General features: G+C 38.3%; 1 protein-coding gene across 1 annotated transcript in view; it reads left to right on the top strand.

Moving 5' to 3' along the window:
• col5a2b (collagen, type V, alpha 2b) overlaps positions 1 to 12,007 on the top strand; it is a 32,089-nt gene that overhangs the window by 18,961 nt on the left and 1,121 nt on the right. Inside the window, exons 33-53 of the mRNA XM_084129547.1 lie at positions 63 to 161; positions 287 to 394; positions 743 to 796; positions 942 to 995; positions 1,531 to 1,584; positions 1,676 to 1,729; positions 1,810 to 1,917; positions 1,995 to 2,048; positions 2,185 to 2,238; positions 2,407 to 2,568; positions 3,693 to 3,800; positions 3,950 to 4,057; positions 4,144 to 4,197; positions 4,279 to 4,386; positions 4,908 to 4,961; positions 6,004 to 6,111; positions 6,195 to 6,248; positions 6,350 to 6,457; positions 6,788 to 7,112; positions 10,354 to 10,541; positions 10,632 to 10,874. Coding sequence (XP_083985673.1) covers positions 63 to 161; positions 287 to 394; positions 743 to 796; positions 942 to 995; positions 1,531 to 1,584; positions 1,676 to 1,729; positions 1,810 to 1,917; positions 1,995 to 2,048; positions 2,185 to 2,238; positions 2,407 to 2,568; positions 3,693 to 3,800; positions 3,950 to 4,057; positions 4,144 to 4,197; positions 4,279 to 4,386; positions 4,908 to 4,961; positions 6,004 to 6,111; positions 6,195 to 6,248; positions 6,350 to 6,457; positions 6,788 to 7,112; positions 10,354 to 10,541; positions 10,632 to 10,874 — 2,259 coding nt within the window. The remainder of the gene's footprint in view (positions 1 to 62; positions 162 to 286; positions 395 to 742; positions 797 to 941; positions 996 to 1,530; positions 1,585 to 1,675; positions 1,730 to 1,809; positions 1,918 to 1,994; positions 2,049 to 2,184; positions 2,239 to 2,406; positions 2,569 to 3,692; positions 3,801 to 3,949; positions 4,058 to 4,143; positions 4,198 to 4,278; positions 4,387 to 4,907; positions 4,962 to 6,003; positions 6,112 to 6,194; positions 6,249 to 6,349; positions 6,458 to 6,787; positions 7,113 to 10,353; positions 10,542 to 10,631; positions 10,875 to 12,007) is intronic.

Below are 12,007 nucleotides of genomic sequence, written 5' to 3'. Positions count from 1 at the left end.
AGCACAGCATTTATCAGTGTACATAAGAAATATCCCAGTATTTTTATCTGTCATTTTTGTAGGGTGAACGTGGAACCCCTGGAGAGAGAGGTGATCCAGGGCCTAATGGGTTACCAGGAACCAAAGGAAGCCCAGGAACCCCTGGACCTGATGGTCTCAAGGTTAGAGTCAGATTTTTACTCACTAATAATCATCAAGAATGCTGCATGGTGCAATGCATCCATTTAGTTCCTAAAAGATGATATAATTCAACATAATCAACATGACAACAATAATGGCTGTGCAGGGTAAACCAGGTCCAACTGGAACTATAGGAGAACCAGGATCGCCAGGCTTACAGGGCATGCCAGGAGAAAGAGGGATAACTGGACCAGCTGGGCCTAAAGGAGAAAGTGTGAGTGTGGAATCAGAGGCTTTGGCACATGTTAAACATTTGCATGTGCATAACAAATACAGTATATTTTAGTTTCATTCTTTGCAGTCAGTGCAACAATATTGCATATATTAAATGCATCGTGGGTCAGGCTCTGTTAGGGATGACGGCTGACATATAGATGACTCTCTAATATCCTTTGGCAGGAAGTTAATATTCTCTAATATTATCTGTGAAACATTATCTGTGTGGCGATGTGAAGTAGCGAAGGAAACCACATCTGTAACACATCAATACAGAGTTCTCTATGTTTTTCTTATTGATTTGCACAAAACCTTGTGTTTTAATACTCTTTATCTGTTTTCTCAGGGCGCAGTGGGTAACAGAGGGGCTGAAGGGGCGGCTGGCAATGATGGGGCTCGAGTGAGTGATCTGTAATACAGGAAGAACTGAACCTACCAATCAATAATTCTGAATTAAAAAATATCCATATTTCACATTTCTGTCCCATTTCTTAACACAACAGGGGTTACAAAGACACTAAATAAAATGTATTTTATGTGTGTAGGGATTACCCGGACCTGTTGGACCTATTGGACCAGCCGGTCCACCTGGGGAGAAGGTTTGATTTAAAAAATAAAAATATAAATTAAAGGGATAGTTCACCCAAAAATGAAAATTCTGTCATTATTTACTCACCCTCAAGTTATTCCAAATCTGTATGAATTTCTTTCTCCTGCTGAACACAAAAGAAGATATTTAGAAGAATGTCGGGTAATCAAACAGTTGATGCACCCCATTGACGTCCATAGTATTTTTTTTCCATACAATGGACGTCAATGGGTGCATCAACTGTTTGATTACCCGACATTCTTCTAAATATCTTCTTTTGTGTTCAGCAGGAGAAAGAAATTCATACAGATTTGGAATAACTTGTTCCAACTCATTTAACTTGAGTAAATGATGGAATGATTTTCATTTTTGGGTGAACTTTTCCTTTAAACTATTCATAAGTGGTTAATTGATCCTGTCTGCACTACCTCGTAGTGTTTTTTTTCTGCAATGCTGAAACTTTGAAGTTTCTTAGTACTGATTAAAAAGTACATTTTACATATGTTGCTACTTAGATGTACTCAGAACTAATTGTTCAATTACAGGGAGAACAAGGCCCAAAAGGCCCTTCTGGATCTCCAGGCTCCAGAGCAATGGCTGTGAGTAAAGCAGTTTACCAGGAGAAAACCGATGTTCGCTGAAGTTCTTTACTCATGTGATTCACAATTCCACTGATGTATTGTGTTTCAGGGCTCACCTGGAGAACCAGGTCCTACTGGTCCTGTTGGGTTTGCTGGGCCTCCCGTAAGTCCATCCATCCATCATAAAACATATTTCTTTGATATAATATGCCATAAGCTGTAAACATATGTTTTTTGTGCTAGGGTCCTGATGGTCAGCCTGGAGTTAAAGGTGAAACTGGAGAGGAAGGTGCAAAGGGAGAGACGGGGTCTCCAGGGCCTCGGGGAATGGCAGGAAAACCTGGACCACAGGTGAGCAATATATATATATGCATATGTGTATGGGTTGATAGACTAAAAAACATGTATAAATATAGTACTTCTTTTAGGGAGTGACTGGAATTACAGGCCTTAAAGGTGGAAGAGGTACTCAAGGAGCAGCTGTAAGTTACAAAAATCATGGTATCAAAATCATTGTTTATCAATACCCAGAAATGCTCTGTTATTTCCTGAATTATTTTGCTGCTTTTCTTTCTCTCTTTTGTGGAATCCTCTTTGGCTTTCTCCTTTTGCTAAAAGGGTCCCAGTGGTTTCCCAGGATCCCCAGGAGGTGTCGGCCCACCAGGCTCTGCTGTGAGTGACAATCCCTAATACGGATTTAACCAACAAAGCAGTGCTTAACAGCTAGTCCTTCAAATAGTATTTGCAATGTGTTTGATTCTTTTTGACCAATAAATTAAGACACTTGGCTTCTCATGTCACATATGGACTCTAATCTGATTCTACTGATATATTTCTCAGGGTCCAGTTGGCGAGCCTGGTCCTATCGGAGCCCCCGGAAAAGAGGGCCCACCTGGGCTTCTGGGAGAACCTGGAGGTCCTGGCCGCCAGGGGGAGCGTGGAAACCCTGGACCTGCTGGTAACCCTGGAGACAAAGGGGAACCAGGAGATGACGGACTGCCAGTATGTGATTCCTTTTCACTATATAAAACTGAAAAAAGAAACTAAAGGGCTTTTCACACTGCGCTTAACCCCAGGATATTATTGTTCTTAACCCTGCTTTTAACCCAGTGTAAAGGAACGTTTCACACTTGTAATTTAGAAGCGGGGTTTGCACCACTTTTTACCCGTGGTTATGAAACCATGCTTTTGCTGTGTTAACCCTGCATTGTGTTGCCAAATGTGTATCGTGTGAAATGATGCTGTGTTAGAAAGTTACGACTTGATGTTTAGTAACAGACAGCCAATCGTGTGCCTCATATTCACTTTAGACACAGAAAGACAGCACATTGTATAAATAGTAGTTTCAGCATTTGAAGGCACAGATATCAAATGGTGACAGAAAACATGACAAATGGAGTGAAGAAGAGACTGAAAAGTCCATTCAGGATAAACTTGATTGTAGTATAGTTGGCACAATATAATATGAGGATGTTCAACGCTAGAGCCTTTATGGAAACAGGTCACTTGCAGCGTTTGTCCAATCAGTTGCACTGACACCAGAAATATGCAATTAATATAAGGATGTTAACCCAGGGTTAAGGGATGTACAATGTGAAGCGTCATCTTATAAATACCCAGGATTAATTTTTAACCATGTGAAGCAAGATAACCAGGATTCTGTTTACCAGGGGTTTAGAATGAACCAGGGTTAACTATTTCAAGTGTGAAAAGCCCTCATGTATTCAGTACGCAGAATTATAATGAAATCACTTTAACTCTTTCCCCGCGAAAAAAAAAAGAAAGTTGTACAGTGTTTTTGATCATTTATCACAAATTTCATGTCCCCCTGAATATTTTTTTTGTATGAATATCTGAACATGCCATATGTCAAAAGAAAGAACAGCCTCTGCTTTAAAAAAAATATTTACTCTATTCTGAATGTGGGAAAGTGTCATAAAAAGCAACATTTTGAATATTTTTCAAAGACTACAACATGCATAAGCAATGCTTTAATCGCTTGTTTCTGCTCCCATTTTGCGTAATAGCGCCCTTATACCGTATAACAGTGAAAACATGGATTGCCGAAAAATTCTGTCATTGGCGGGGAAAGAGTTAATACTGTATCCCAAAACTCATATTCTTAGGGCCCAGATGGGCCACCAGGATCTGCCGGAACTCCAGGACAGAGGGGACTTGTGGGTCTTCCTGGAATGAGAGGAGAGCGTGGTATGGCTGGCCTTCCTGGACCTGCAGTAAGTCACTTCTATCATCACTTCTATCATCTTGTCATGCAAGTGAATCAAAATGTGTCTTTTTAGAATTAGATTTCCCAGCCTCTGTTTTTTTGTATTAGTCAAAGATGATTTGACACGTCATCTACTATCTATTTGTTTTTTTCAAGGGTACACCAGGAAAAGCTGGCACCCCAGGTCCCCAAGGAACCAAAGGTGGTGCTGGACCTGTTGGTTTGCCAGGAGCAGCCGGACCCCGAGGAGATGCTGGTTCAGAGGTATGAGATGTTAGTGTAAGAAACACAGTGGAGACGGTTGGTTACATTTATACAAAGCATTCTTAATGACTTCCTTCTTAAATTAGGGTTTGGCTGGAGCTGATGGAATTCAAGGAGCTGATGGCATCATTGGAGCCAGAGTAGGAACCCATTCATCATTTCACATTAAAAATTATAACCAAATATGGCCAAATTCACATGATGTGTTAACTTGCTTTTAGGGTGACAGAGGAGACCCAGGCCCAGAGGGTCTTGCAGGTGGCCAGGGAACCCCAGGAAGCCCAGGACCAGTCGGAACTCCAGGAGGTCCAGGACAGAGAGGAGATCAGGTTTGTTTCCTCTATCCATAGCTGATACTTCAAAGTAGATTGGTGTTTAATACATTTATTGGTCCCACTTTATATTAGGTTTCTTAAACTACTGTGTACTAATATTTAAATGAATCATTAGATACAATGCACTTATTATGAACATACATGTGTTTACATTGTACTTATATTTAAGAAATACCTGCATGTAATTACAGCTGTAATCACACTGTTGACTATTCCTTTTCCTCTTAATCCACCCTTGAATTTAACCATACCACTAAACCTGTCCATAACCTCACCCGTATCCCACCGCAATAGCAGCAAACATGTTTTTCAATACAACATGAACCCAATAAGTACATTGTACTTATTTTTTGACATAGTTGTCAAAGATAAAAGTGTGACCCATTTATTTTGATTAAAAGCATGTAGACTTACATTATTTAAAGAAATAACCCTTGCATAATGTAATACAATGAAGCAATTTCTTTAATCTTGTAGCCTTTTATATAGCTTTGCTGTTTTATTTGTTCTGACAGGGTGCAAGAGGCCCACCTGGTCCTGATGGTCAGGCAGGAATCAGAGGGAAAAAAGTAAGTCTGCCTATTCACATATTGTTACACACAGACAACAGATTCTGTTTTATTTCCAAACAGAATCTTGGAAATAAAACAATAGTTTTTAAGGGGAAAGAATAAATATGATTTCTTGATTTTAATTTAATTTATAAATAATGTTATTCATATATTCATATATTATTATTGTATTAATAATAAAATATTACATTTGTCATTATAAGTCATGCTTTGGCCCTCTTATGGGTTCCAGCCCTCTGGTTGTTAAACACTTGTCTAGATTGCAGGGTGGCCAATGCCCAATAAAATGATACATATTTTTACGTGTCACTTTGGAATACTCAATTCTGATTAGTCAATTGTGGCCAATTATTTATTTATATTTGTTTTATACTATGTTTTGTGTAGTGAACTATTTTTTCCCCCATTTTCCTGTGCAACCCATTTTCTACATAGATGCGTCATGTCTTTTAATGAGATTTCATGTCTTTAATGTCACTCCACAGTCTCTTTCTTTACATGTATTCAAATAATTTAAACCTCAGTCTACATTTTATTTCCATTTATTTATTTAATAAGTTATTGGCAAACATACATGACCCTTCTGCACTGGGGTCCTGATTATCCAGTCAGGTTGCGACAATGTCCTGTGAATAATGAATGATAATAAACAGCTAACTATACATTATCCTTTTCATATATTAAATACAATTTAATAAAAGCAAATTAGACATGAACACTTCAGACAATACAATTTGTGGAAATGACACAAGGAGAACCTGTGCTACATTCACGCCATGTAATTACTGTAGTTTCGAGATGACATCATGTGATGTTCACGTCCTCGGATAATTATGCATTCTATGGCAACACTAAATGAATCTGCAACGGTCAGGTGGTATAGCAGTCACGTGGCACAAGTAGGAGCTTTCAGAAAATTCCCAGCTTACAAGTTGAAATTATGAGCTCTATGGCGACGTGAACGCTTTTTACAAGTTAAAATCTCATAATTAGGGTACGTGAACAACCCACAGCAAAAATATCTTCTAATCAACCTTAGGGACCACAAGGACCGATGGGAGACAAAGGTGACAAAGGAGAGGCGGGTGAGAGAGGTCAGAAGGGCCACCGTGGCTTCACTGGACTCCATGGGCTACCTGGAACATCAGTACGTATAATTGACAATATGTCACCTGTCACACAATACAATATCCATCCCTTAATAATCATCTGTCAATCATTTCCTTTCAGGGTGCTACAGGGGATGATGGTGCTATAGGAATCATTGGACCAAGTGGGCAAAGAGTGAGCAAGAGAATGAAATGTCACTCAACATTGATTTCACAAAGCACCAGCAATACATGTGCATGTTGAACAGACTTTAATTTTAAATATGTCAATGTTAGGGAGCCCCTGGTCCTGTTGGACCACCAGGAAAAGAAGGAGATGTCGGTCAACCTGGAGCATTGGGGGCTCCTGGATCTCGAGGTGACATAGGAGATTTTGGACCAGAGGTGAGGCATGAGATCATGTGTATGATGCATTTTATGTTTATTATGAGATGAGATCTTCCTGTTGATACAAAAACAACTTAAACCCGCCTAAGGAAGTTTGCTGGTCTTAGCTGGATTAGAGAGGTTTGGGCATTTTTCACATGGGAAAAATCCAATCACTGTCTATAATTTATACAAAACGTTTTTTCTTGTCTCTTTTGGCAAATTTTCCATCTTTAATGACTCATAATCAGATACATTGTACTTTGTGATTCATAGTCATGATCAGATGTAATTAGATGTTTAAACACTAATGTTCAGCATAAACAGTATTCACCCATCTGTCTGTAGGGACCCCCCGGAGAACCCGGCCCAGCTGGACCCCCAGGTGCTCCTGGCCCCCCAACAGCTGCTGTAGATGACCTTTTTGGTACAAACTTCGACCTTGACGTCGAAGCTGAGCTAGAGGAACCCCCACCTCCCCCGCCAGAGTTCAATGAGGATGAAGCAAGACCCAATAACGGATCTGATGCAGTTCGGGGCGACAGTGAGGTTCACTTGTCTCTTAAGAGTCTGGGAAGTCAGTTGGACAGCATGCGCAGTCCTGATGGCACTCACCAATATCCTGCCCGCACATGCCAGGACCTGAAACAGTGCTATCCTCTGAAGAAGAGCGGTGAGTGAGATGAACCTACACACATTTTAGAATTACTGTAGCTCAGAATGCTTTAGTTGAACTGACCCTGATCAGGTACATTATGAAACAGTACGTCCTGGTTTGTATTTATGATTCATCTCAAGTCACCAAAAATTAAGCATTTACTCATGCTGTTCCAAACCCAAATGACTTACTTTTGTGTGTGTATATATACAGTATATATATATATATATATATATATATATATATATATATATATATATATATATATATATATATATATACACACACTGAACAAAATTATAAACGCAACACTTTTGTTTTTGCCCCCATTTTTCATGAGCTGAACTCAAAGATCTAAGACTTTTTTTCTATGTACACATAGTGTTAGTGAGCACTTCTCCTTTGCCAAGATAATCCATCCACCTCACAGGTGTGGCATATCAAGATGCTGATTAGACAGCATGATTATTGGACAGGTGTGCCTTAGGCTGGCCACAATAAAAGGCCACTCTAAAATGTGCAGTTTTACTGTATTGGGGGGGTCTGGGCGGGGGTCAAACCGCTAACCCACACGATGCCATACACGCTGTCTACCATCTGCCCTGTACAGTGAAAACCGGGATTCATCCGTGAAGAGAACACCTCTCCAAAATGCCAGATGCCATCCAATGTGAGCATTTGCCCACTCAAGTCGGTTACGACCACGAACTGCAGTCAGTTCGAGAACTCGATGAGGACGACGAGCATGCAGATGAGCTTCCCTGAGATGGTTTCTGACAGTTTGTGCAGAAATTCTTTGGTTATGCAAACTGATTGTTGCAGCAGCTGTCCGGGTGGCTGGTCTCAGACGATCTTGGAGGTGAAGATGCTGGATGTGGAGGTCCTGGGCTGGTGTGGTTACACGTGGTTTGCGGTTGTGAGGCCGGTTGGATGTACTGCCAAATTCTCTGAAACACCTTTGGAGACGGCTTATGGTAGAGAAATGAACATTCAATTCACAGGCAACAGCTCTGGTGGACATTCCTGCAGTCAGCATGCCAATTGCACGCTCCCTCAAAACTTGCGTCATCTGTGGCATTGTGCTGTGGGATGAAACTGCACATTTTAGAGTGGCCTTTTATTGTGGCCAGCCTAAGGCACACCTGTGCAATAATCATGCTGTCTAATCAGCATCTTGATATGCCACACCTGTGAGGTGGATGGATTGTCTCAGCAAAGCAAAGGAGAAGTGCTCACTAACACAAATTTAGATAGATTTGTGAACAATATTTGAGAGAAATAGGCCTTTTGTTACTAAGATCTTTGAGTTCAGCTCATGAAAAATGGGGGCAAAAACAAAAGTGTTGCGTTTATAATTTTGTTCAGTGTATATTTTTTTGTCTCATTTTGCAGTAATATTATTCAAACATCCAAAATAAGATCATTTTACCTGATAAGTGATGCAAAACTGCACGAGATCTAAAGTCTGTTTAGTGAATGTTTTTAATGCGAGTGTATTTCGTCTCATTGCACTGGCAGATTTGTTTTTACTAGTTTAAATTATAAATGTGAAAGTGAAAAATTTGGGTAAAAAAATGTAAACAAGAAAAACAAAAATTGTATTCAAAACCGATTCTCTGAAAACAATTTTTAAAATGATATGCAGTTTTCCATCTCAGGTAAATGTATTATTTTGTAATAAGGATGTTTAGATATTTGACTAGAAAATACAGATTAATAAAATTATAATTTTTTTCTTCTTCAGTGAATATGTTCTGTGAGTTTTTATGGTGCCTTTTTAAGTCCCTGTCCCCATTCATTTGTATTGTAAGAAAAAGAGCTTCCCTGACACTCCAAAATAATTCCTTTTGGGTTCCACAGAAGAAAAGAAGATCAAATGGGTTTAGAATTACACAAGAAAACCTTATGAAAATAAAAAACACGTTTAGTTATTATTTCGTACTGTTTAAAACTAGGGTTGACAATAGAATAAAATAATTATGATTCATCTCATAATTTATAATAATATTATATGAACATTTCAGTGTTAAATCTTGTATTAAACATATTTAATTAATATCTTAAATTAATTAGGCTAATTATTGTGACTGTCTTACAAAGTACATTTTGTAAAGTCTTTTCTGCAACTGTTCTGAGGGTCCCTAGACCACCATTTGAAAAACTTTTTTTAACCTGTTTAAACCTTTATGGTTTTTCATATTATTTTGTACAATATCATGGAAAAAACATAAATGCTACAGGCCTTCAACCACATATAGTCTGGGGTAAAGGGTTATGGGTTAAAACATCTTTTATATAATTGACAAAAGTATGCAACACCAGCAGGCATTGTGTGAGAAAAGAATCTTCTGCTCATTCAGTGAATGAATAATTAGATTCATTGAATTAAACATAGTGTTCCTTATCAGAAATCTACAGGAATTGCCTTAAATGGAGTGTAAGAATAAAGAAACCACAGCCACTAACCAATATATATGGGTTATGTAATATTTGACAGGATATATTTGCAGGATTCCCAACCTCAAAGCAAGATCCAATTATGTCAGTAATAAAACAAACACAGCTGCCCACAGTAAGCATGGTTGTACCATATCAGAAAACAGATGTGCATTCATCTGTCATTGAGCTGAATCATGATCCAGATTGCTTGGACTAGCCCAGACCTCAAACCACATAAATGCTGTGTGCAAGTAGTTTGATCGAAAATAAGAACCTACTTACAGATTTATTTACAATTTCCCATCAACAAAATAAAAAAATGAACATTTCCTGATTTACTCACCCCAAGGGCATCCAAGATGTATATGACTTTCTTTCCTCAGACAAAGAGAAATTAAGGTTTTGGAGGAAAACATTCCAGGATTTTTCTCCATCTAATTTTTCTCCAAGTGAAGGGTGCCCAACGTAGACCATTTTTGATGGTTCGAAATCCGTATGTAGGCAGCTTCAAATGGGTCCACACAACCCCAGCCGATGAATCTAGTGAATCAATCAGTCATTTTCAGATCAAAAAAACTTTTCAGCTACAAATGCTCGCCTTGGTCCAGCTCCGCAAAGCTCGTTCACGATAAAGTTGAGTTCACAACCTCTTGCGTGACGTATACATGTTGGGATGGTCACGTGACGTAGGCCACACATGAGTCATTATAATCCAGTGTGATATAGGCCTACTGTATATGCAATAATCAATGATATACTGTATATGTGAGGATCTCACTGTTTTAAAAGTACATCTCTCTTTCTCAATGTATCCCAGGTGAGTATTGGATAGACCCGAATGAGGGCAGCGCTAGAGACGCCATCCAAGTGTACTGTAACATGGAAATGGGGGAGACCTGTATACCTGCCAACCCTGCCAGTATCCCACGCAAGAACTGGTGGACATCACGCTCCAGCTTACCAAAACCAGTCTGGTATGGAGCAACCATGAACCGGGGAACTAAGGTTAATATGAGTACAATGGTGAACATCAAAAATATTTGCCCTGTATACGTCACTTAAATGTATATTTCCTACTCTTATTTTACTCTTCAGTTCACCTATGGAAACAAAGAGGCATCAGCTAACATCGTATCAGTCCAGTTAAGGTTCCTCCGCCTTCTGTCAAAAGAAGCAGCACAGACCGTCACCTACCACTGCAAAAACAGTGTGGCCTATAAAGATGAGAAGAACAGCAATCTGAAGAAGGCTTTAGTCCTAAAGGCTTCCGATGGACAGGACATCAAGGCATATAGCAGCAACCGTCTGAAGTACACCGTCATCTCCGACGGCTGCTCTGTATGTTTCGATTTTTGACTTTGTAGCAACATTTACTACATAAAATAATCAGTTTTGGGGAAGCTACAAGCTACTTTTCCAATTTTAGATTGTTTGGGTAAAAGCTAATCATACGTAGCTAATCATACGTAGTAGTTAAACTAATAGATAACATTTAAAATAGTACATTAAAAACTATTTAAGTAGGCATATTTATATTTTAATATAGTTTGTTTGATCAATGACATGTACACTACTGGTCAAAAGTTTGGAATAATTTTTTTTTTTTTTTAATGTTTTTGAAAAAGTCTCTTATGCTCACAAGGCTGCATTTGTTTGATTAAAAATGTATGTATTCCTTTGATGGCAAAGCTGAATTTCCAGCATTATTACTCCAGTCTTCAGTGTCACATGATCTTTCAGAAATCATTCTAATATGCTCATTTGCTACTCAAGAAACATTTCTTAATATTGTATAAGCTGAAAACAGTTTTTGCCCCTTAATATTTTTGTAGAAACTGAGAGCAAAGACATATATGATGTTACAAAAGATTTTTAATTTCAAATGAAATGCTGCTCTTTTGAACATTCTTTTCATCATCCTTCATCCTGAAAAAAGTGGCATGATTTTCAACATTGATATTAATTAGAATCATTATTAATAATTTAGTACCAATAATAATTGAGCACCAAGTCAGCATATTAGAATGATTTCTGAAGGATCATGTGACACTGAAAACTGGAGTAATGACGCTGAAAATTCAGCTTTGCCATCACAGGAATAATTTACATTTTAAAATATGTTAAAATAGAAAACAGTCAATCAGTATTGAAAACAGCAATATTACTGTTTTTAGTGTACTTCGAATAAAGTAAATGAAGCTTTGGTGAGCATAAGAAACTTCTTTTAAAAGCATAAAAAAATCTTAATTCTTACAAACTTTTGACTGGTAGTGTACATTTACACTAATAAATACAACTAATTTAAAATACTGAGACCGTGATACTGAAAAATGTAGCTGTTACTGTAAAAGTTACTATTATATTTGCTATATAAGTTCACTCTGACGATTACACTTGTGCTAGTAGGTGTTCTTACATGACTTAAGTATCCAACTGTATCACACATTCTCATTGGTAGTTTCCACATCACA

Source organism: Abramis brama (genome assembly GCF_963993115.1).
Source record: "Abramis brama genome assembly, chromosome: 11".
Taxonomy (NCBI): Eukaryota; Metazoa; Chordata; class Actinopteri; order Cypriniformes; family Leuciscidae; genus Abramis; species Abramis brama.
Note: the sequence above shows the minus strand (reverse complement) of the source record. Positions and strands in the feature narration are given on the sequence as shown.